Genomic DNA, 26,344 nt, shown 5'->3' with positions numbered 1-26,344 from the left:
ATCAAGAACATAACAAACAACGCAACCCATAAGGCGGAATATACAAAATCTGACTTCGGCACCCAGTAAAGAGGTTTTGCCTGTTTTGGTAGTACACTCAAGATGGCCATTCATAATGTACATTTCTGACCAAGGAGCGCCTTGTATAGGCCCTACCATGGAGCTACCTCCATGCTGTGACCAACCTTCTGACATTATTACTCTGACAAGGGATGTAAGCTAGAACATACTGTTCTATTTTAGTGCTTTTCTCCCACCTCCCTGTTCTGACACCAGTGGTATGGTGTTCTTTACGAAGCTTGGGTTGGCTGCATGTAAAAAGCACGAGCGAAGGTCGCGATCGCTGGCGCGCGCGTAATTACGATTCGGAGCTGAATCGTTTTGTTTTGACAGACGAACCTTCGCTTGCTCGCTCAGCGCAACGTCCGCAAACCGGAAGAAGAGATGCCTTCATCATCTACCGAATTCACGTCAATTCGTGGCGTGAATGCGTGACTTACATTCCTCTTGCTGGTCAACTGTCTCAACTGCTTCTATATGACCCCAAAAATATACTCTACCGTCATCTTAGGATTGTATTTCGTGCACATTTTACATTATCAGGTATCACTGCTGCGGATTTCTTCTCTCAGCATCAGCTCCTCGGTAGTCCCTACGTACGTTCGCGTTCTGTGCTGCTGACGAGTGGAGAGGAGGAGAAGGCGGGGAGAGCTGTGTTGTGAGAGATCAGTGGAGTGACCCTAGACAAGTTGACTGTCATTTCACATATTAAATAAACAACAGTTGCCCCCTGGGGTGAGTACTATTTCGTTCAGGTTATGAACTTCCTTCGGGAAAGTGTTAGTAAGTTCTCATTTATCATATATGTGTCGTACAGCATTCTTGTAAAAAGTAAAATCATATACGGTAACGACCAAATGAAAATGGTGAAAGAGTCGCATTGTGACTGCGCCACCTCCCCCTGATGCAATGTGTATCGGATTTGATCATGGAAAATAACTCCATGGTTTCATCGCAACTATGCATTGCATGGCAGTGGGAATTCAGGCGGTGTCGGTAGTCTGTGACTATTTGGCCGTGTCCGTATCGTGTGGTCTATGCTGTCTGTCTGCTGTACCGTCAAAATCCCATAGGCGTGCCTAAAATAGATCGATTTCAACAAATGTTAAAATTTCATTCACTGATTGAAGTCGGAGTCACTTAATAGTATAGAAGGTGTATGCTATTCATGATGTTATAGATCATCATGTAGGCCTTTGTGAGATAGCTTGCATTGAACCGTTGGTAATATGGAGATTTTTGTGCCTGATTTTTTTTTATAAGCTGGATGATCATGGAGCTTCATACTCACAGCTCCATGGTTGGATGAAGGTGGGGCTTCCTTTGTTTACCAATTGTCTGTGCTGATCATGTTATGTCAAATACTGCTCGAGTGGAATACCTACCCCTCACAATCATTGCCCAAACTATAGCATGCATTTAGCATACCATGAATGGAAACAGTAGTACAATATATATTTATGCCCATTTTCTTCTTCAACCAGTTTGAAATTATGGTTTCTACCTAGAGGTTATTATTAATTCAAATTGAATATTTTCTCCTCTTACCCATCTCTTTCAACTTTGCTGTCTTTCTCTTGATTTCAGAAGTAATTATATTCCGACAATTTGTTTCTCTCTTTCTGTCACATTGACCATGAAATGCTTAAGTAAAGTCAGTTGTCAAATTGCCAAGAATATTTTAGCAAGTTTTATAATGTTGATAGATTATATGTTTCATTTCAAATTTTACTGCTCAGCTCAGTTATACATCCTAGGGTCCAGTGACTAACAGAACTTGATTATGAAGGGATTTTTTTTTTATTTCTCTGTATTTATTGTATATATGTACTTGATTGATAAGATGTAGGTGTAGCTCTCTGTTTCAGTAGGCCTTCCTTTAGATTGGGAAACAAATCTGCCCTATATCCTACTCTTCATTTGTCAAAGAGCCTTGTCTTATTAGCATATAATCTCGCAATATACTCCACCTTGTAGGGATATGTTTGGATATGATTACAGGCCATTAATTTCGATAGTGTTCAATATCTCACCATGATCTAATGCATCCAAATATTTTGAAAAGTGTGTACACTTGTGGATTTATGTAGTTCTCTATCTGCATGGTTTGTTGAATAAGAAAGAAATGATGTACAACTAGTGTTAGATATTCCTTCTGGACACATACAGTGTATCATACAGTGTAGCCTACATTTTTTAGATAGAAACATACAGAGCCTTTAGGTTAGTCATTAGTAAAGCTTCCATATTGTCAGTATATCAGAAATGTACAGTGAATTTCATTCATACTGCTCTTCGTGCCTTCACTTTATGCCCATAGGGTTCCTGTAACCATTGATCTGTTACCAAAGCTCTTTGATCTTGCATAGGAGCCCTCTGTTGTACTTTGGAGGAAATCAATACTTGTCGCTTCAGCTGGGGACTTTCTTTGTTGTCATGCTTTACCATGGTTGATTATTAGCCCCAACATGTCAATAATCTATAATTCACTTTGCAATGGCGCTCATTGAGTCTTGGTCGTTCAAACAGCATTAGAGGGCAGTGTAGCATCTATGCATTTTTTTTTCAAAATTTTTTTTCAAAATATAGAATTTACAGAGGGAGGTTACATCAATATTTGCTAATATCTTTGTGTGTGATATAGTGAGTTTATGGTATATGGACTATTTTTAGGTCATCGGGTGTGATTTAAGTCAAAGTGTGGTGGTCATTATAGAGTATGTAAGTGTGGTATCTTCTGTCTTGAGTATGTATGGATTCCTATGATGATCCTGTAGTTTGAATGAGGTATATCAACCTTGAAAGACAAAATAGAGACAACATGAAGTCACATGCCTCAAGATGCATCGGAAGTATCAATATTTCCTTGATTTCTACTCACTATAGTATACAGATTTTGACAAGATTGAGACAAGTGAATACTGTTCTTCAAGATTTGCATTTCAGTTGAGTCATTCTGTTTAATATGTCAGATGTTTGCCATGGGGAAGTTTACACTTTCAGCATTGTGAAGTGTTAGAGCAAATTAAGGTTATATCTTTATCTATGAGGAAAAAATATCAAAACAACAGCAATAACACAAACAGGGTGCTCACACGCAAAACACAAATAGTGAACACCTCCCCCCCCCCCCCCCAAAAAAAAAGCAATTTGAAAAACCAGACAAACCTTGTAAAACTGAAAGGGCAGTGAAGTGGTACATTCTCTTCTCAGACCCTGTCAATCCTCTGGTTTTCAACTGACAAAATATTTTCAAAAATTTGCCTGGGGCTTTTAGGATGATCACATGAAAGAAGGGCCACCAATGCACAATGATGGAATGGATGAAAAGCAAAAGGACTCTTTTGACAAGACATTTTTGGTAGTCCCACTTCCCACATGGTGATGTTAGTGTCTTGACAGTCTAACTATTATGAAGGGGGAAAGGCTGTTTTGAATGGTTACCCTTTCTTGCTGATCCTGGTAGGCAATGAATGGCCGCCTGCTGAGCTAAATACTTGTCATTTAGAGCAGTTATCCATTGTCCCAGAACGTGCTTTCTAAGACCTATTCATTCCATTTTAGTCCTCCGGCAATCCACAGGGTACAATATAATGGAAAGGTGATGACTGTATGCAAACACTTGAAGCCAAATTCCTATAGTTGGGAGGGGGAAGGGGTTTGTAGTCAGTCATGGGGTGTCTAACTTGTTGGCAGCCTTTGTTGTTGCTCTGACTTACAGTGGGTTGGTACCTGGAGGCAGTGAACTTGAAACCATGGGGTTACACTGTACCATAAAGAACCGAGAACCCTGCTATACTAGTGTGATAGATTATACCAGGTGTTGTTTACCCGCTCTCTTGGAATAGATTAAATAGTGGTTCATTTTGGCTCAGTAATATTTCTTTTAGAGTGACATACTTCCATTCTATTACTGTTTTACACTGTAGGATTTGATATATTTTGACAAGCTGTATATGTCTAACATGTGTTGTCATTTTCAGAACCTAAAGGTAGTGTCATGTATGAGGAGGAGACTTTCCACAACAAGTAAAAAAAAATGCAGGGTTTTTCATCAGGTTAATCATAACTATCAAATTTCTTGTAGTGTTTCCTCGTTTGACAGAGAGAAAAAAGATCTAGTACAAAGTAGATATAGACTTTTTATTTGCAGTAGGGCTCTGCTGACTACATGTAAATATAATGTAACTACTACAACTTCATGTAAGTATGTATTATCAGATTGTTGATTGCCTGCAAACAGTACTTTACTAACCATAAAATGTTCGTAATTTACCAATATACCTCTGATTTTGATAGCCTAAGATTTGGTACAAAATGAAAATATGGCCAAAACTTGCTGATGAGTGATGACTTTTTTGAAGCTATATACTCCCTATTTGTCTTCAAGATGCCATTAAGAAAGAGTAGACTACTTAGTTAACCAAACAGAACAGGGAACATTTCAGGACAATGAGACCGAGTGTTAGAAATTCATGGAATATTATAGATTCTTCTGTTTCCACCGACCAATGATGTCCATTACACTCACAGACTTTTGTCACATCTTCATACATACACACATAGTACTGTAGAGTACAGTGATGTTATAAGCTTTTGTCAGTAGTGTGGTAACTTCAAAATATAGCCCTGTGTTTTTCTTGCTAAATCCAATGAGACTAGCTTTCAATAAAGAGCTATTAAAGTACTGCATGCTGTGGTTTGGAAGCTATTCACTGAAGTCACTGAGATGATTACACAGGATAGAACAAACAAAAGAAAGGGGGTGAAGAGGAAGTGGGAAAGAGAAAAAAATCTGGTAAACAAGAGGAAGTAAATTGCTTGAAAGCACAAAGGAATTTGGCAAAATGTAACTGTTCAAAAGTACATCAGGACTATTTCTGGATATTTCAGTTTTGTCTTCAGGTTGCTTAATTTTGGGGAATTCCTTTCTTTATCTTTTTAGGCCCTGTGAATCATAGCAACAAGGTATGGTATATCCAGTATACTGGGAAATGTGTATTTTGGCTGCCGACATAAATTTGTATAACAAATACAGAGTGAATGGTGCTCCCTTCTGTACTGGCTATTTTCAAGGCTTTGCACGCATGATGTCTGTAGATGGGTAGTTGCTATTGCTGCAATATTCGTGGATGTCAAAGAGGAAATGAAATGACAACTGATATCGGGGTGTAGGGGATGTACCGTATGTTGTTCAAATTCTATTTTTTCCCTTGCTCTATTGTACATTGTACACTGACAATGACATACCATTGTACACTGTATGAAGCTTCTTATACTGCAAGGTGTTGTTTGCCTTGTGTCTGTGATACAGTTTCATTCAGTTTACAACCTCTGATAAGGATCTGGATTGCTCAGTTTTGTTTGCCATGAGTTACAGGTTTGTAGCATTTCATTACCATGGTGTACTTGTGTACATTATAGTGATTATCTCTTCTTGCATTCCATATGTGTGTTTGTGTGTGTGTGTGTGTGTGTACTTGTTTTTGTGTTTGTGTGTTTTGCCATTTTAGTGTCATTTATTCAGAGGTTACCAACATTTTGACTTCCTGACAGATTCATCTTTTACCAAGTTATTGCCTGCCTTATGGGGAGTATTCTCTTTGAGATGCTTTACACAAGAAAAAGAAAAAAGAAAAGAAAATTAGTTCATGAATCATAATGAGAGTAGCTGTATATAGACAGGCAGAAATAAGGTGTAAAACAGGACAGGAGAGATCATTCAGACACACAACCATAGATTGATTCATTCACTACCTGCCTTTCACTTGCGTTCCTCCTCTTCCTCTTCGTAGTGAAAGAAAGCATTCAACCAGGACACTACCATTATTCATGTTCTGTGTTTGCTTTTGATGAAAGCTCCCACGTGAAGGCCATTGCATAGTGATCTGAATGTATTCAGGGAGCAGCCATGATAACATTTTGGTCACTTCATGTTTGAATTACCTTTGCCTGGCAGACTCATTCCGTCTTATTGTGTATTGTAAATTTTGCAGGAGGAAGAGTAGGACGAGTCTGTTGTTCACTAACTAGTATTAAATTTGGTGTGTTTTTTTTTTTTGTACTTTTAGTAATATGTGAGCGTAATCTAAATATTGCCAAGTACCAGAGATTACATACGTACCAATTGATTTGTTTATACACATCTTGGGACCCTTCTGTCAGAGAAAATTGGTATGCAGTGAATACATGTACAGTGTATGTGTTTTTTATGTGTGAAAGAAAGAAGAAGAAATGTATCACATCTTGTCACTATCTTTGTTGTCATGTTGGAAAAAAAAATCAAAAAATACCGGTAATCATCAGAGTTGAGTGAACTTACAATGTACATCACAAAAATATGAGTGTCTTAGAGTTGTGAGTCTACTGAATAACTGATAGTAAAGCAACAGCAGCCAGCATGCACATACAGCACAGTAGGTAACGATATAGGGCCTATTTAAAATACATTTACTCGCTACATGTTTATTATGCATTTGGGCATATTGCTTGTGACTGGGTGCATGCAGAGGACAGGGCTTACTGCTCTTTGCATTGATTTCTTGAGTGATGAATCATTTCAGATCATCAGCCAGGCAAAAGACTGTGCTAATGTTGTCCTTTTGTGCAGTGAGTAGGAAGTTTGACATGAAAGTGGCTATGATAATTATATTCATGAGTGATATATCTGTCATATTTCGATATTGCAAAAAGAAAGCCCTCAAGTAGCAGTACTAGAATATAATCATTTTCTAAACTAGGACATCAGTGCAGTGATGTCCAGGCACACTCAGAGCTCTTTGTGTCGATAGGGCCAATACAGTACCTCAAGTGAATACACTCAGGCTGAAGTGATAATCCAAACAGCTATTAGCATAGTTTACATTCCTATTCTGTAAAGTAAATACACTTAACTGCCTAGTGCCATGATTATATATAATCCTATGGCATCCCCTCTCATCATACAAAAAATTTCATTGATATGTTGTGGATGGCAATATAAACATCAAGTTTGCTAAAATGTCCTCATACAGAAAGAAAGGTATGGGTATATTCAAAAGACATTTATAGTGGGGGATGTATTTCAAGCTTGCTGATCACAATGATCTTATTTTCTCACAACAAACTCGCTGGTAGGGAGAGCCACACCTTGTTTGGTCTCTACCACCTTCTGAATATGCGATGAAGTCATGGCTGCCTACTCTCATGCCGTCTGCACATATTTGAAATTTACCCAATTCTAAGACCCGAATTCATGAAGGTGGTACAATCTTATCCATGGTTTAAACCATGGACAAAGACCATGGGGTGAAAAGTGTAGCATGGAATATTTCGTTACGAAATCAGTCATTTCGTTGACGAAATGATTAGTTTGTAACGACATGACAACATTTCATAACGAAATGATAATTTTGTCAATGACTGATTTTGTAATGAAATACATGTAGTCCATGCGACACTTGGCGTCCCATGGTCTTTGTCCATGGTTTAAACCATGGACAAGATTGTACCACCTTTGTGAATTCGGGCCTAACTGTTTCGCTGTGATTAACGAATTCTCACGCTGAACTCATGAAATAGAAAATTGAAAAAAAAATATACCTATTGAAGTCATGACGACAGTTTGCACAAATTGACATTGTCATTTAAGCTCCCTACTGTGCAAAGGGGAACACCCTCCTCTCCTTCTATACCATTCCCTCCATGGTTAAACCCCAAGATATGCTGTTCTAGTGACAGGGTTTTACAATGTTTGTTAAAGACTTTGGTTAAGTTTGCTTATGAGTGTTTGATTCATGTGGTAATTGTGGTTTTACACACACATTACCATTAGCCAAATAGTAACATCATTATATTAAGCTCTTGAATTTCAGTGTGATCATTTTGTTATTTAAATTGTTTACATTGCAGTGAAGTTTGATGCTTTGTTTCCAAAAGTGTGCATAAATCAGAAAAAAAAAATCTATCAGGCAATTATCCAAGATGATAATGAATAAAAGCAGAAAACAAAATTGATAAAGAGATCCATTTATCTGAAATTTGTGTGAGTTTTTTTTACCATCAATATTAGCATTAATCCATTAGAGAGAAGGTCATGATGTGTCTTTAAGGTACATGTATTGTAAAAGTAACATTTGATGTGCCAAACGTGTGTATGTCAGTATGATACTCCAAATGTATGGCCTAACATCAATACCAACATCCTAGATAGATTCCTTTGTCCTTCTGTTTCCTATGAAATTATTAAAAAATGGATGAGGTTTACCTTAATTAGAGCTACACGTACTTCATACCAAACAATGAGTGTATAGATGCTAATTACAAGTGTGCATGATGCATGACTGCTGATAATATGCCTTGTTTCTACTCCTCTCTCTCTGTCATCCAGGTTCATCCTGATGAGACAAGAACACAAAGAGCATGTAGCTCCATGAACCATGACCATGCGCAGATGGCCTCCATCTGGCCGCAAATCGCACTCTCCATCATCCAGTCACCATAGCAACAACAACAATAACAACCTCCATTATGGATCCTCCTCCAGCCTGTCCAAGACCCACCCCTCCCTGCCCGTTGCCAGGGAACGCAGGGCAGTAAAGCAGGACCAACATTCTGCACATTCCTCCAACGCATCCCTACCTCTCCTGAGCAGATCACATATCCATCTTTATATCATTATAGCTGTGGTCAGTTTTGTCCTGTTCTCTAATACGCTGTATGCTGATTTTGTGCATGATGACATCTTTGCTATCAAGAACAACAAGGATGTCTTGCCCTCGACAGCTTTATGGAAAGTTTTCCAGGATGACTTCTGGGGCAAGTCAATGAGTGACAACACAAGTCACAAGTCATACAGACCACTGTGTATTCTCACATTCAGGTATAAATTACTTCCCCATGTACATTAGTAAAGAGTATGTGTATAGGGAAGTGGAATCAGAAAGTGAATTTTAGCTAGGATGAGCTGTACATGTTGGGAAGATTTCAACAGTTGCAAAACTCTTTTGTATTCAAAACCACACAGGTAGAGGTACTGTACAGTCATTCCTAGCACTTGCCTAGATTATATGACATTGTATAATTGAGCAGGTGGTGGTGGTGGGGGGGGGGCAGATGTGGTTGTTATGGGTCTGATCTGATTCTCTGCCCTTAAATTGAACAGATAGATTGGCCTGCTAACAGCCTATGTCCAAGTGTCAGTCCACCCCCTAGGTTATTGATTGGTGCCTTCATCATCCCACGAGCATATGGTGCTCTATCCCACTGTGTCCTCTGTTAAATTAGTTTTAATACCTCCGCCCTAAAGAGTGCAGGATTCATTATTATGTATTGGAATTGTCCATCCATCTCTACTCCCCAGAACTCATTAACATAATCTATCTCTTGGGGAGAGTTTGTTAAATACTACATTTGGTGTGGTTGTGCTGATTACATTCTGGCAGAGATTTCTAAAGGCCAAACACCAAAGGTTTACTCACTGAACCTACACTTGTGATGGAGATGATTTTTTTTTTCAACTCAGAATGTGGTATAACAAAACAATTTGATTGAAATGGTAGAAATGGATTCAGTGGGCATACTTGACTCGTATTGCATGTGCTGTAGGTGATAAAGTCATAATATCCAATCCCAGGATCAATAAACTATTGTTGTGCAAATGAAGGACCAAACTGTAGGCACTATGTGAATGTCACATTGGAAGGTAGAGGGAGCTGTGCCCCCACTACAGTCAATTTTGCTCTTTTTTTTTTTTGTTAAATGATGAACTCGCACATAATATCTTGACATGGGGACCTTGCATAAAGCTACCAGTACATGTCCAATTTCCCAGTCCATATAACTTTAAATGGTATATCATTGACATTATTTATGGAAAGATATAGTCACAAATTTCATATGAAGGAATATTATGTTTACACAGAAGCAGGCTGTAATTCAAGGCTATTATTGTTTACCATGAGCAACTTGCCAGTTTTCAGATATTAGTATTCAGAAGGTGGCAGACTGTTGTACATACAATTAGGCATGGTTTTCTGTAGATTTAATTAAAGCTATATTTATTTTTTCTTCTTAGAGGGTGTGTACAGTTCTGGTCGAGGTGAGGATTTAGCTTTTAACGTTTTGCGAGATATTCAGAAACCACTCTATGAGATGTCAAAGAGCATGCAGTTCTAAAGGGGTATCAAAAGTTTATTCGATGAAAATCGGTTTTGAAATGGCTGAGATATCCAAAAACAAGGTGAAACAAAGAGATCTTAATAAAGTTGTGGCATGTCACCTTTTATTATTAGCACTTTTTTGGATATCTCAGCCATTTGAAAACCAATTTTCATCAAATAAATGTTGAATCCTTCTTAAAATTACAACTGTGCGTACTCTTTCATATTTCATAAGAGGCTTTTCATTATCTCACTTAGGAAAGTTTAAAACATGAATCCCCACCTCAACCAGTACTGTACAGTCCCTTTAAATCTGTATGTATACGTTTTGCTACAAATAATGTATTTCCATGTATTGGAATATCAATATTTTGATTTCCTATATGGAAAAGAAAATCATATCATCCCTAATATAATACGTTTCACAGGCATGTTTGAATGTTCAATGAAGGAAAAGAAATTGTACTTATAATATAGGCCCTATGGAAGTGACAAAAACCATCACAAAATTTGTAACTATTGTACAAGTGACACAACCTTTGCAGGGAGAAAACTTCAGATATATCATTGCATTCACCACAATCAGTGGAATCAATTCCTCAGTTGGTAATCAGTGTGTGAAACTCACATGTATGCCAGAGTTCAGGCACTTTAGTGTACATCTAGTATCAAGGTTTAATAGGGGGATAGCTATAGACTTTGACTTGGATACAAGACATTTAAATGATTTTAGATTCAAGTTCTTGTGTTTTTAATTATTTTGTTTTTGTGAATTGATATTGCAGACTGAACTACCTAGTGAGTGGTTTGCAGCCATTCTCTTATCACCTTGTCAACATCCTCCTCCATTCCTCGGTCTCTGTGCTCTTTATGTACGTCTGTCAGCATGTCATCTTCCAAGATATTACACCAGCTTTTATCAGCGCCTTGCTGTTTGCTGTCCACCCTATACACTGTGAAGCGGTAAGCAAATTCCAAGTAAATTTGGTGCTTTTTTTTTAATTGTGATCAACATGCCATGCTTTAATCAAAGGCAAGTTAAAGACTGTTGTAATCATTTGTTTTCTTTCTCTGTTTTCTTTTTTAATGGTCCACATGTATCCCAAATTGTTGTAGTGATTGTATGCAGTTCCCTGGTATGTACCTACTACTACCACTACTACATATCAAATGCTTCTCTTGAAGACTACTTAAAGGGACTGTATTATACAGTACTGGTTGAGGTGAGGATTCATGTTTTGAACATTCCTAAGTGCGATAATGAGAAACCTCTTATGAAATATAAAAGAGCATGTAATTTTAAGGATTCAACGTTCATTTGATGAAAATTGGTTTTCATATGGCTGAGATACTCCAAAAAAGTGATAATAATAAAAGGCGACATGCTACGCCTTTTATTAGGATCTCTTTGTTTCACCTTGTTTTTGGATATCTCAGCCATTTCAAAACCGATTTTCATCAAATTAACTTTTGATACCCCTTAGAATTGCATGCTCTTTGACATCTCAAAGAATGGTTTCTGAATATCTCACAAAATGTTAAAAGTTAAATCCTCACTTCGACCAGAACTGTACACACCTTTTAACACTGAATCAAAATGTACTAAATGGAATTGAAAGCTTATAGTCTATCTGATAGTGATGGCACATTTTTCTACAGCCAGGATACAATCTATTTGACCATTCTCTACAATGTTCATTTGCTCCTGTATGCAAAGTTGTACTAGGCATATATCTGTTATTTTGTGTATAAACCATAAAATCAAAAGGTCAGGGATGCAGCTGCATTTTTCATTTATATTTCATGTTTTACAAATAAGAAAATGAACAAACAGGTCAGTGTTTAAATAAACAATGTAAGCATGTAAACTGTGTTTGTCTCTCTCTTTATTTTGTAAAATAGAAATAGAAAATCATTATTGTAAAGTCTTTTAAAAACTGTAAGCATCCATACAGAGAAGTAAGATTTTGATGCCACCAAAATGCTTTATAATGAAATATGTGAGAGAGATGAAGACTTGATTAAATTCTTCTCCCTTTCTCATCTCTTGTAGGTTGCTGGAGTGGTGGGACGTGCTGATGTCTTGTCCTGTCTCATGTTCTTACTTTCATTCTTAGCATTTATAAGGTAATGGTTAGACACAATTTAGATATCATGTATCCTTCCATTACACTTTGTAAGTGTCTCCATTTGTTTTCATATTATTCTTCAGCATGTGAGGGTAATGAATGAGACATTATAAGTCATCAGTTTCATTGCCAATTCTGAATGATGGATTCAGGGGCTGTGGACTTGGTATCTAATTATCATGAAAAGTAAGTTGCCAAATCTTAAGCAAAACTTACAAAAAATTCAATGACTACAGTATCATTACTAGTTTGTTTGCTCTGATGACGTGAGCAAATGGATATTGTAGCCATTGCAATTGTGCATTGTAATGTGGGACACACAATCATATTTTTGCACCAATATTTGTTCAGTCAGTCCTTTACTGAGAAAAGGTAATGAGTCATGCTTTAAAAGAACACAGTCTGTTTGTTTTCAGAGGGTGGACAAAGTGTAGCAGCAATTTGCTGTGAGTGAGATTCTTGTACTTGCCCAAGGTCCTTACTTTATCACAGCTGCTACATCATGCTTCTTTTTCAATCTTGAATGTACACTATGAACAAAACATGTAAAAGGTTGATGGTATTTCTTTCTTTTTCTCTTTCTCTGTCTGCATGTTTGACCTACAGGTATTCAAGAACAAAATGTTACCCACACCAAACTCCATCAAAATTCCATCTCTATTTCTGTGTGTTGTCAGCCTTTGCTGCCATGTTAGTCAAGGAGCATGCTGCTTCTGTGTTAGGAGTGTGTGTAGCATATGATATTGTGCTAGCATACCCTGGAATAAGTAGGTGAGTATTTAGACCTTCAAATCACATTAGTCACAGCTCTGCAGGTTAAATTGTGTCTACACACTTTGCAGAGAAACGTTCTGCTAGGACATTTATGCTGGTATATATTTTGTAGTATAGTGTTCTTTCTGGTGCTGATATCAGTTTGCATCAGTTACTTTTGTACTACTGTGTGATATAACTATACCCAAGTACTTCAAAATATTGTTAAACTATTCTTAGGTGTCAGTAGCCTGTAGAAAGATTTTGACTCAATCATGCATGCATGCATGCATGCATACATTGCAAGTTGGCGGTCTTCATTGTTTATGATTTGTTCATTTGAACATAAAGTTTATGCCAAAATTGTGTGGTTATAAAAATTGCAAATGGGTTTCTAAAATTTAATGCAAATTATTTGCAGGTTTGAATTAACCAAAATCTTCCAGATACAAAGTTATTGAGAAAACAAATTTAAGATATTCATTATGTGCATGTGATCATAATGTAAATTTGTTGATCAAGCATATTGATCAAGTTTTATGACTGTTCACTGAATATTACACATTTATATGTAATGCTTTATTAAGGTTGTATGTTTATGCCAACACAAGTTTGTTTATGGGGTATTTTGTAAATTATTTGTCATTTTTACATTATTTCATTTTGTAATTTAAAGGGGAACTGTTTTGATTACATTGAAGATATTATAGACACAATCTTCATAAAATTTTACAAACATTCTCATCACAGATTTATCTAAAGCACATGTTTCATTATTCTTCCATCCAGTCTACTGAGGCCCAGAGATCTATGGCAATCAGTCAAGTTCCGTGCTGTAGCTGTACGGTGTGCTGTTCTCTTCTGTGCTGTGAGTATACTGTGTACGATGATAGAAATGCATGCCTAGAGTCCTGGATAAGTGACCTCATCATATAATTGTTTCAGACAAGCTGTCTTTAGAATCTTTTTGTAGTCTCTTAACTCTTCGATCCTCAACTTCAGGTCTCTTACATATTCTGTTTTCTAGGAAATCTTGGGGGGAATGAGCTTTCGCTCACGCTGGACCAACACTGTGGAATTCACTTCCTTGTGAGCTGATAGACTCAAGCTCTATAACATCTCAGGAGTAATTTAAAATCCTATTTGTTTAGCAGTGCATTTTGAAGACCAGTGTCTTTTGAAGACAGACTTTCATGTCTTTTTTTTTTCTTCTGCTTCTTCATCTTCTTCTATTACGGTGATGTACTTGAAGGGTTTGTTTGCAAAAACCGATAAGTCCATTTTTGAAGATTTTGAAGTAGGTATCTGTCATAAAGTACAAAATAATACCTTTTAAATGATATATTGGTCACTACATATAAAGGTACATTTTTGAAGTTATGGTCAAAAGAAGCAACAATTTTCTTATTATTCTCTTTATTTTTCTTGACCTTTAATAGCAAATATCTCCATTTAGCAAATATGGACTTATCGGTTTTTGCGAACAAACTCTTCACCTGTATCTTCAGTCTGTTTGCTTTGATGTACAATTACGGCGCCTTGAGCATTTAATCAAAGTGGAGAACGGCGCTATAGAAATTGTATGTATGTATTATTATTATTATTATTATTATATCAACTGCTTTTGTGATGTGTAGCCCTCTAGTAAGATACCATATGCCTTGTGCTAAATAAATGTGTCATTAGAAGTAGGAGCTTTAGTGGATGCTTGTGCATGTAAATAAATATATTCAAATCATTTAATCCTTAATGGGCCAAGGCACCTATCTTTCTGTAATAACTTTCTCTCGCAAAAATTCTCTATCAACATTCAGTACCAGTAATTCTTCCAAATTGACATTGTTGTACTCTAGCAAGCCCACTCACTTGTGTGCCTCATCAGTCCAACCTGAGACCATGATGGCACAATAGGAATTAGGAGGATTAGGTAATCTCTGTGTATTGACAGTTAGTTGCCAGACATCTGTGCTGATCAGCGAAGAAAGCATTCCAGTATGTCTGCCAATCAGTGAGTAAAGCATAGTTAGGACAAAGAGAGATATGCATGTTTCAACCATGGACACAGCTGTTGTATGTAATAATTTGAAATTTGTTTGACTTCTTTTGTGATGATAGGTGTCTGTATTCCTTGGTTTCCGTATCTGGATGCTCAACGGCCATCTACCCCACTTCTCAGAGGAGGATAACCCAGCAGCCTTTGCTGATCACATGACCACAAGGTACCAATGTCTCATCAAATGGAGTGAGGAATCCTTTTACAGGGTTTACATGAAGAAGTGTATTGAAATCGTATTCTGAATCATCATTTTACTATCACATTGTTTTCATGCAAAATACGAGGATAGGTATACAGATTCTTATGATTAATTTCTTTAAAAAAAATTAAATCTGTATGACATCAACCTGTGACATCAAGACTGTGGTAATTTGCATTGATTGCACAAACATCCAGAAGCAGGAGTTAATTCTTAGTAGTTGAAGTAAAAGAAATAAAAAAGTTAGTGTCAGACTCAGCTTGAATGCCTGATAATGTTGCCGTAGCATCAAATTGATAGAGCTATTTTCAGTTCTCCAGACTGTACACTTCTAAAAGAGATATCATTTCTTCCATTTTATATATTAAGCCCCTACAGTACTTGGGTAGAAAAGTTGGACACAGGTAACATTTAGAATATTGGCTTTGTGGGGAGTCAAGTGTGAGAAAAATATAGCAAAATGCAGTAGGTAATTCTTGACAAAAAGTTGGGATATTGTGTGCAAAGTCAGTTGTGTTACAGTTATAGAAATATTGATAACTGATACTGATTGTATTTTAACTATTTAACCCATTGAGGACGGTTTGATTTTCCTACAACACACATTTCCCATAGATGCCTGCCGGAGTATACTTGGGACTTGTCATCAATGGGTTAAACTGCCTCTCTATTAGATATTAGCCAATGGACTGTCACATTTTTTAATGGTGTAAATACATCATTTATCAAATGTCCAGACCTACCCCCCCCCCCTTCCAGCCACTAGGGGGTGACTAATTTCTTTGTATGTTATTTCCACTCCTCAGGTTTCTAACCTACAGCTATCTTGTGGCATTCAACATAGGGCTGCTACTCTGTCCAGTGACTCTGTCATATGACTGGCAGGTAGGGAGTATCCCCCTCATTGAATCCTGGAGAGACAGCAGAAATCTAGCCACTCTAGCTGCTGTTGGAGGACTTCTCTCACTGGGACTACACTGTTTAGTGAGGTCAAAGGTCAGTGACTTCAGGAAAAGAAAATGTCTTGTTTCCAAAGAGCTTCTTTGTAATTGCAGATAATGAGAAACTTCATTGACTCATTGACAAAAACATTTGATATCCTAAATTGGCTGTATCTCTGTGATACAGCTTACGATTCTAAAGGCTGGCAAAGTCCATTAACTGTTACTTAGTCTGTGAACAAAGTTCGTCTGTTGACTTGTATGTTTTCATTGCAATCAAGAGATAGCAGTTTTCAAACACATACCTAATTTAATAGATCAGTATAAGTAATCAGTATTTCCCCATCTGCATGATCAAAAATTTCTCATGTTTTTGTCATTTCCTATACAATCTGTTTGAAAATGTTGTTAGATATCTCTGGAAACAGGGTGGTGATGTACAGAGCATGATGGTTCCAAGACGCCTGCATCTCATATTTCTGAACCTGTGCTTGCAAGTAGATGTACAGGACTTGTAGCAGGTGCTGTAGCGGTATCAGTGCATGGATATGCTGCCTTACCCATTGTCATGTATTGTTACAGCCATATAGCTAATTAAAGAAATGCTGTTTGTGTGTTGTGTTTGATTTTCAGAGTGATGAGAAGAGAATCTTGCTATGTGGTCTGCTGTTCTTGGCCATTCCATTCTTGCCAGCGTCTAATCTCTTCTTCAAAGTAGGCTTTGTGGTGGCGGAGAGAATCCTTTACATACCCAGGTATATACAGGGACTATCACATATACTATATGTGACTGTGCATCACAAAACCAACAAAAAGTCACACCCCTTGATTTTTATGTGAGGACTCAAAATAGGTGAAATGGGTCAACCAAGTCAGTTTGGGGTTTTCACATTTTATGAAAGAGCTATTCAACTTCTACATTACCCTGAGTTTAGGATCATAAAGTGAATGGGAAAGTGTGTTTTCAGCAATTTTTCTGCAACTCTTTTGTTGTAGAGTAGTGAGATCAGGTATGACTTTGAGGTCCCTTTTCATTTCTTAAAAATCCTTTGCACACTCTTCACTTTCAACTCTAATAATTTTTGAAGGGATAATGCTACTGCTTTGAAAGTTGGCACTAATAATGAACAGAATGTGTTAAAAGAGCATGGTTGTTGCAGCTTAATCTGATAATCCCTTCATTGTCTCTCCAGTGGTTTTTATCTTGTTTTTTGTCCCATTAATCGAACAGTTAGCACGTTGTATTTTTTTTTTTTTTTTTTTGGGGGGGGGGGGGGGTTTGTGATGCAGCTGAGGGTCAGATATGCTGTGCTTTAATATGAAGTACGATTTTTTTTTTTCTCTTCTGTGATTTGTAGTTGTACCTTGTAATCATGATGCATGAGTCAAATCCATTGACTTCAGAGCTGCTACATGTAGGATCTAAGCACCTTATAGCATTTGGAAATGGGATAGGACACCCGTTGCAAATGTACAATATTTCTTTTTTAGTGCCGTCAAATCAAATAATACTAATCATGTAATCTGGAAATGGAAAGCATACGGCTAAGACAAACTTACACGGTTACGTGTTGATGTTTGATCCTTCGCAAATGGAGCTATGCTATCAAAGCATGTTCATGTGTTTATGAGTGTCAAAGAGTAATTCTTGTGTTCTTCATTTCATGATTTCAAATCAACAGGCATAGTCAGATATTTTTTTTCCCAATTATGTTGCAATTGCCATTCATTATGTGATGTGCTTTCTGTTATTTTCCATCGGGTACAGTGAAATGTGTAGCAGTTAACAACACCCAATATGCACTCTTTAGATGACACAGAGCATGTTCAATCCCAAAGCATTCAAATTTTTAGATATTTCATCTTGCTTCAATAATATGCCACATTAATTTTTCAAGTCTTTTCTGGTCTTTTCTCCCCAACTAGTCTTGGATTCTGTATCCTTCTTGCCTGGGGAATCAGCAAACTCTACTCTAACACAACATGTCGAATGCTGCGTATTTTACTTGCATTCTGCACCTTGACAACCATTTTCTGCCTCTGTCAGCGAACATGGATTCGTAATGGTGTTTGGAAATCACGTGAGACTCTCTTTAGGTGGGTACAAGACTCTTGTAGTGGTGCAAACTGGATTCTGTGCTGTCAATATGCCATATTGAGCACAAAAAGTGTGTATCTTTCAATTAATTGTAGACTTCAGTAGCTTTAAAAAATAACCCTTGCCAAGAGTAATATGAGTAGAAGTAAATCACTAAACCAACCATGGCCCAATATTCCAGACCATCTTGGAGAATGAGGAAGCTATTGAATGAATCCTAATCCATTCATTGTATGCATGTGATAAATGAGCAAGTTGGTGATGTTCTCTGCCTACAGGTCAGGCTTGGAAACTCTGCCTCACAATGCCAAGATGCACTATAACTATGGCAACTACTTGATGGATTCGGGGTTTCCCCTGGCAGCCATAGAAAGATTTGAGGAAACTCTGAGGTGAGACATGATGAGGGTGGATTAAATCACAAAGTGTGGTGCTAAATATCATGTGGTGTCATTGGCCAAAGTACATTCTTCTCGACAACGTAGGGAGCTACTGCATTGATCACAGCACATTGAAAAATGATGTCCTTTAAAGGAAGATCACTCCTTAATCCGTTGAAGACGGACTGATTTTGCTACAACACGCATTTTGCATAGACGCCTGCCCCAGTGTACCTGGGACTCGTCCTCAACGGGTTAAGGAAACCTCAAATATCAGACATTGGTATTGTAAAACTAGCCCATGTGACTTCTTGTTGGCCTGCATGGTAATACAAGGTCACAAATATACACACACATATTGACAATCTATTGATATATGATCACAGTGTGAGTAAGTGGTACACATGTATTCGTAATTGGAGAAATTATAGTGCTACTTGCAGAGTTACCCAGATTGTCAAAATCAGTATCCATTTTATGCATGTAGAGTCACATTAAAACTGCATTGTCTTACTTTTTGCACCAAAGTTGTAGATGTCACTACTTATGCAGTACTGTTGGGAAAGTCAGAAAATGCAAAGCATTTTGTCTTTGCCACACTTGATTGGTGTAAAATGTTTGTGCTTCCTCTTTGGGTTTCATGAAATATATAGTGAAATATAATATATAATTTTCCCCCTTGCTTGTGCAGGTTACACCCACAACATGCTTCGGCCAACAACAATCTGGGCACACTGCTGAGCCAGGACCAGCCTGAACGAGCCAAGAAATACTTTCTCAGGGCTCTCCAGATTAATCCTAGACATGCCAAGGCTTACTTCAATTTAGCAAACCTTTACAGGTAGCTGTCGATATCTTGGATTTTTAATTCAGTGTACCAGTATTGACAGAGTTATATATGTACACATGTACGTTACCAGTGCTGATCCTTGTAGTACACTTCTTTGTTATTGGCTGTAAAATTTGTTTTATTTCTTTTTCACGTTGGAATACGCATTGGTATCAGTTTTCAATCTGACATCTGAACTCATATTCACAAGATGTCATGTTTGTTAGGTATTAGATGTGATGATTTGGTATATGTTTTGTCAGTGGATATTTTGAAGGATGTCACAAAAACATGGCCAAAGGAATAGATGGAAATTTTCAAATGTTGGGATCGAACATTTCATGTGTGTATTTATGTACTTGTAATTGTGAAACTTGAATTTTGCAGGAAGAAGAGATATTGCATCTTTGCTTACCTGTGTCAGACTGTTGTTTTATCCTCTTTGGGGAATTAGAAATGCTATCTTGGAGACTCATAAATAGAACAGTTAGGAGGATTCCATGGAGTACTTGAGAAAAAAAAATTATGATAGTACAAGTACATATCTTGTTTCTAAGTCTACATGCCAGTTTGGTATCTATAGCACAATTTTAAGTTTAATATGAAATTGTACACCTCTCTTTGGAAAATAATCACCTGTGAATTGAATATAATTATTATCTGTGACCAAAATTCACAAGGAAGGAATAGTGGAGACTGCTTACAACAGACCAGGGGGGGGGGGGGATTTCATGAAGCGTTTTGTCAGATATTTTGTCTGACAAACTCTTAAAAGCTACTGAAATCCTTGCATCTGATTGGCTGGGAGCAAATTTGTGCGACAAAGTTGTCGGACAAAATGCTTTATGAAATGCCCCCCCAGATTAATTCTGAGTTTACCCTATGAATTCTATGTCAAATTTTATCCCTCTCTTTACCTTCCTAAAACTGTTCTCTATTTTCTATCAGTGACAGTGGTGAACTCACTGAGGCAGAGAGGCTACTGGAGAAGGCTTTAGAGATTGACCCAGCCTCATGGGATACTCTCAACAGCCTGGCCTCCATCAAACAGAGACAGGGAAAGGAGCAGGCAGCAGAGGTCTACTACCTCACTGCCTTGGGCCTGGCAGAGGTCTCTGCTGATGTGCACAACAACTATGCAGCATTTCTCATGAGCAATGGTATGTCTTGACAATGTATTATCCTTAAACTCATTTCTCTCTCTGACAGAAAAGCCCTCCAGTGTATGTAATGTTAAAATATTTATTCCCTCTCTGCATCATGTGTGAATAAAAAACATCCAAGATGCAAAACATTCATTTCTTCTCTTCAGACTTCCATAGATCCTGCAACCCATGTTGGTTCCCTGGTCCTCCCAATGTATATTTACTTCATATTAATATCAAAATTAGAAAAGAAGAAAAGTTTCAGGCAAACATCAGACTTGTTTATATCACTTTGCACTCTCATACGTATTTGAGTAATTCTGCTGTTACAAGCACATCACCCCAGAGCAAAGTTTTAATGTTATTCCCGCAAGCACATTTGCCATCTGTTGTTGGAAGGACAATTCATCATGGTTAATATACCTTCCAGTCTCACGACTTCAACAAATTTGTTGAATTCATGAACTCTTGCTATGAATGGAATGCTAAAAAACATGGTATCTGTTTCAAACCTGATCTTGACCTGTGTCCCCCAGTGTGAAGATGTAGTTTATATCGATATCTGTTATGGTGTGTGTCCACTTGTTTCCTTGTGTGTATGTGTAATGTTAAGACACACTCAAGTACCACCTGTCTTATATGTCTCCCCACCCTGCTGCATCTACCAATCCTTGTAGATCGCTACCAAGAGTCTCTCCACCACTACCAAGAATGCCTGACCCTTGACCCCAGCCATTCCATAGCCATGACAAATATGGCCCGTCTCCTACGTCTCCTCAATAGGACAACTGAGGCTGAAGAAATGTACAAGAGGTAAAGGAAAATGCCTGGACTTATGCATCTTGTATGCAGTTATATTGTTGCAATGTCCTAGTTGTTGATAGGTTTGACTATGGCATCTTTTGAAGAGTTGTAGTGGGGATGGGTATTCAATGTACTCACCAGTGTTTATTAGTTTTTTATTAGTTTTTATTAGTGAGTGTGAGTATTTGGTAACAGTTAATCTCAGGTGTATTGCACTGCATTTAGACTTTAAACATTCCTCAACCAGTTGGCGTCTTATTTGCTGTTCTGATGCTATTCTTACTTCCAAGTAGGGTAGTGACATACATGTATTTTTTGATAGCTAACAGTGATGAAAATAGTTTACTGAGTGTCAAATAAGGAAAGGGTAATCATAGTAAGGAGAATAAGAAACTGATCCTTCTTAAAGACCTCTGAAAAGGGTTAGCTAGTATATTGCACAACAGCTGAGAAAAAAAAGCATAACAAGTGCATCAATGCAGAGCATTTTTGATGGTCTCTTTCTTTTCTTTATTCTCTAAAGCAGTGCCATAGCATGTAACGACTGTATATTAAAGTCTTGAAAATTTTTGTATTTGTGATGGTGGATACAGGAGGTATGAGTGTTGCCTACTTGTGATCACAATGTCAATTATAAGCAAAATATATTATATTTTGTTGTGTCATTGTAAAAATTAAAAGAAAAAAAAGGTATCAACACTTCAAACTATTACATACAGGAAGTTTCTACAAAGCAGTTAATAGAAAATTGCCATCACAATTGAAATCATTAGAGCAGAATCTTTATATCTTTTTCTCTCTGTTTTCCCGAAACCATACATAGAGCATTGTCTGTAGACAAAAGTGCCAAAACCTTGCAGAGTCTTGCTGCTGTATACTACAATACCAACCGACCTGGTGATGCCTTGATAATCTACCAACAGGCATTAGAGTTGGAGCCAGAAAACACTGACATTCAGCTCCAATATGTAAGTATTTATGGCACATTCATGGTGAGAATATTGATAAATCACCCTCCCTCCTACATCACATGGGGGAGGACAGACATGTTATATAAAATGCTGCTTTTTGTTCTATGTCTTCAAAGGAACATGATATGGGTAATATATTTCCTTTGGTACAGGGCTACCATATAAACACCAATGATGTACATGGCTGTTTTGCACATGATTCTTCTGCATAGTGTCTGTATGGATGAGAAAAGATGGGCTGTGAAATACAGCAGCTATGAGTGTAGCAATTATTGGTCCAGTGTAGGAGGAAGAATTGAAACAAGGCATGCTTAGAAAGACAGAAACAACAGCAAATGATGTCTAATGTAAAGTTTTGAACAACGGCTGGATAAACTGTTACTGATTACTGGTAAGAATTCATACATTGTAGATGGCATGAAAACATTCATGAAGTATAAACTTTGGCGTATGAAAATATGTGTCAATTCTCAGAAGTTGCCAAACAAGTAGTTCTATCACAGAAAGGCATTTTTAATGAGGCACAAATCTCTGCCACAAAATTTAAATGAAATTGACTTTCAACAGCCAGCAAAAAATAACATTATTTGTTCAAAACCGTCAAGCACACCAAACTTTTAATGTGTGAGTCAGTAACATTTTGTCCATTAACCCGTTGAAGACGGACAGATTTTGCTACAACACGCATTTTCCATAGACACCTGCCCGAGTATACTTGGGACTCATCCTCAGCAGGATAAAAGTGTGCAGTGGCATACAGTTTGCCTGTATGTATGTTTTGGATCTGCTTTGAAGATATTTTGTTCCCAATTTCTGTTGACAATTTATTTGGGGTTTTTTTTTTTGTGTTTGGTGTTTTTTTAGAGCATTTCTTTGTGTTAGGTTAATGCTGTTAAAGAGCACACACATAAAAAAGAAATGACAATTCTGTGGGTATTACTCTAATGTTGACGCAATGTTTGCACTGTTGAAATAAACATAACAATCATCCAATAGACAAGACCATAGAAACATTTGCCTCGTTTCTCTGTATGGCAGGCCCAAGTCCTGACACGCCTTGGTCGCTATGGCGATGCAGAGAGGTTCCTCCAGGCTGGCCTGCATCATGACCGTGATATGATCAGCTTCCGACGTCTTCTCTCCAGCATCTACAGCATCCAACACCAGTACACCAGAGTGAGTGAATCACCGTTTATATTCGACAAGTCCATGAAATCAGGAAAACACTTCTTTTGACAAATGATTATGCATTGGTTGTGAAGTATGAAGTTTGTTTTTAATTCATTCTCAGAATTTGAGCAAGTGAGTGCTTAAATATCAAATCATGCATTCAAAGTCAAAATTTTGCTTAATTTGAAGGATTGCCATGGAATAAAAATTATACTACTGCTAATGTTTGTCATCAAGTATAGATTAAATGCTTTTCAGCAGTGAGTCTGTTGTTTTGTAAAAGATTCAGAAGTCAGTGCAAAAGTCATTGTAAATGAGCAAATAATGATTTTGACATAAGTGCTTTGAACAGTTTACCTATAACAGATGTAAAATTAATATCATCACTTCATCGATATTCATGATAATAGATCCATTTAAAATACCTTACTGTAACTGACCCTTTGTGTTTTGCTTCTATACAGGCACTGCATGAAGTAGACTACATTTTAGACCACAGCGTCAACTTGAATGATGAAACCAAGGCTGAGCTAATCTTTGAGAGAGGGAATTACCTCAAGGGTCTTAACAGACTTGACCAGGCCAAAGAAGTATGTTTTCTCAACCTGTTTATTTTTTTTTTCTCTCTCTCTCTTTACATTCTTACAAACCTCTTTTTTTTTTTGCTCATACATGTAATTGTGTATATATGATTTTTTTCATAACATGGTTGTAATTTAGTCATGTTAATCTTTCAGAATTAGCACATTTGCAATTGTTTGATCAGATACCAAACATGTTGTTATTGAGTTTAAAGATACCAGCTCTGTGCTGCCATTGAGTGTGATGAGCATTCAATGTATTATTTCCTGAAAAATGGAAGCAGCTATTACACACCAAGTGGTGTTAATGGCAGTATTGTTCAACTTTTTCCTCAGCCATACAAATTAGTTCTTGTTTACACCATACAATGTGAAACATGTCTACAGCTGTGTACACCTCCCACATTTCCAACCTACAGACATACGAGGCTGCCTTAGCTCTCAACCCAGACATGGGATCATGTCTGTTGAATCTTGGAGCCTTACACCATATCAGGGTGAGTGCTATGGAGTAATGGTGATTGTGAGAACCCCTTCTATGCCATGCATACTTGTAAAGAGTGCTGTGATCGTAGGCAGCATGAAAAGATTTAGGGGTGTACTTGTTAGTATTAAATGGGTGTTCTTTGCTTTGGGATACATTTCCTCATTGGAAAAATTTATTGTTGTTTGTTTGATAGGTATTTCAATCTTGACACATGCTTTCATGGACATTGGAGGTAACAAGAGATACGAGTAGTTTTAATAATGATAGTTACTGCCTTGTTCTTAATTCAGAATTTCAGCATTAGGAACTGTGTATGTTCTTCGCCACTTCACAATCAACAAGCCATTTTGTCAGCTATACCATGAGGCTCCATCTTTAGTTTCATGGAAAATGATTCAGCCATGGAACAAATGTTTATGTACAGTTGAGGGTATCTAGATGCATGCTGTTATCATATTTCAGCCACCACAGCACCTTGCCTTAAATAGACTTTTTTTATGAAGCATATGGAAAGAGAGAAGGGCAGTAAATGTCTGTAACTGGCAACTGTGACTTACATTACTGAGTAACCCTCACGATTTCCGTGTATTAATTTTCATAAGACTGTATTTTTGAAGGAAGCAGATTATTTCATGATCCATGAACACAGAACATCTTTTATTCATCATAGTTGGGTTTCGTTTCTCTGTCTCTGTTATAGGGAGAGTACAAGCAAGCAAGGATATACTATGAACAAGCACTCATCTTGGATCCTGGTAACAGCATATTGATTGAAAATATTTCCAAGCTAAATCGAGCAGAGAGCAGAGCCAAGAAGAGCTAAGGAAACAGCACAACAAATTTTGCTTTCCTCATTTGTTCTGCTTATCATGTAGAGGTACAATCTGTTCTGTCAAGCACTGCAAGCAGAAACTTGGTGAAATTTTGTGCATTTGAATCGTGTGAAGTGCAGTGCCTTCATATTGTATTCAGAATCAGTTTGAAGCTGTTATTTGTGTGCACCATCTACATTGATAACTTGGGTTTAAGACTGTAGCCAATCAGAAATGCTGTTATGAATTACACTTGCTCTCTTTATGTTTTTTTTTTTCTTCTTGTGAATGCACAGGAGTGAATAGAGTGTGCAGCTAAAAACCCCCCAAAAAACATATCTGTTCTGCATATTATCTGATGGCAGATTATGAGTTGCTGATCTGTGCAGTTCAAATAGCTGTTTGCTTGCAAGAACCCAAACAGTCACTCTGATTCATACAGTCATCTGCACAGCGGATGGAAGACCAGTCCCAATGTACTAAAAAAGTACAAAGTATTACCAGCGGATATCATAGTTCATTGTTCATAGACCCATTTTATAAAACAAATAATGAACGGGACTACATTTTTTAAGTTAGTACAGATGCAGCACACTCTTGGGTATTCAAAGTGCTGCGCATGTTGCACCATTGTAAATACCCTCAAATAGGCTACATCTCCACTAAAGCACTCTCTCTTGTGCATAATTTATATGATAATATGTATTCATGTGAGCTGACAAGTGAGTATATTTGTTCTTTTATCCAGAATATAACTGTAAAGTCACTGGAGTTGATGTCATACATCAGA

General features: G+C 37.3%; 1 protein-coding gene across 1 annotated transcript; it reads left to right on the top strand.

The window, feature by feature from the left end:
* Positions 1-551: 551 nt before the first annotated feature.
* Positions 552-26,344, top strand: LOC140228402 (protein O-mannosyl-transferase TMTC1-like). Its single transcript, XM_072308621.1, has 18 exons — positions 552-795; positions 8,429-8,920; positions 10,985-11,162; positions 12,253-12,326; positions 13,871-13,949; positions 15,197-15,300; positions 16,143-16,332; positions 16,911-17,032; positions 18,204-18,374; positions 18,654-18,767; positions 19,447-19,596; positions 20,533-20,744; positions 21,407-21,542; positions 22,357-22,501; positions 23,543-23,680; positions 24,139-24,264; positions 24,675-24,752; positions 25,443-26,344. Exons 2-18 carry the CDS (start codon positions 8,478-8,480, stop codon positions 25,563-25,565), a joined length of 2,583 nt encoding a protein of 860 aa, XP_072164722.1. The 5' UTR covers positions 552-795; positions 8,429-8,477; the 3' UTR covers positions 25,566-26,344.

The sequence above is a fragment of the Diadema setosum genome, chromosome 5 (assembly GCF_964275005.1).
Source record: "Diadema setosum chromosome 5, eeDiaSeto1, whole genome shotgun sequence".
NCBI lineage: Eukaryota > Metazoa > Echinodermata > Echinoidea > Diadematoida > Diadematidae > Diadema > Diadema setosum.
Note: the sequence above shows the minus strand (reverse complement) of the source record. Positions and strands in the feature narration are given on the sequence as shown.

Bases quoted from the DNA above. Each gene is read 5' to 3' on its own strand.
- LOC140228402 (XM_072308621.1), top strand. From the start codon at position 8,478: ATGACCATGCGCAGATGGCCTCCATCTGGCCGCAAATCGCACTCTCCA. The intron at 13,950-15,196 runs GTGAGTATACTG...TTGTGATGATAG, and splicing joins GTGCTGTTCTCTTCTGTGCT to GTGTCTGTATTCCTTGGTTT. The intron at 21,543-22,356 runs GTAAAGGAAAAT...AACCATACATAG, and splicing joins GCTGAAGAAATGTACAAGAG to AGCATTGTCTGTAGACAAAA.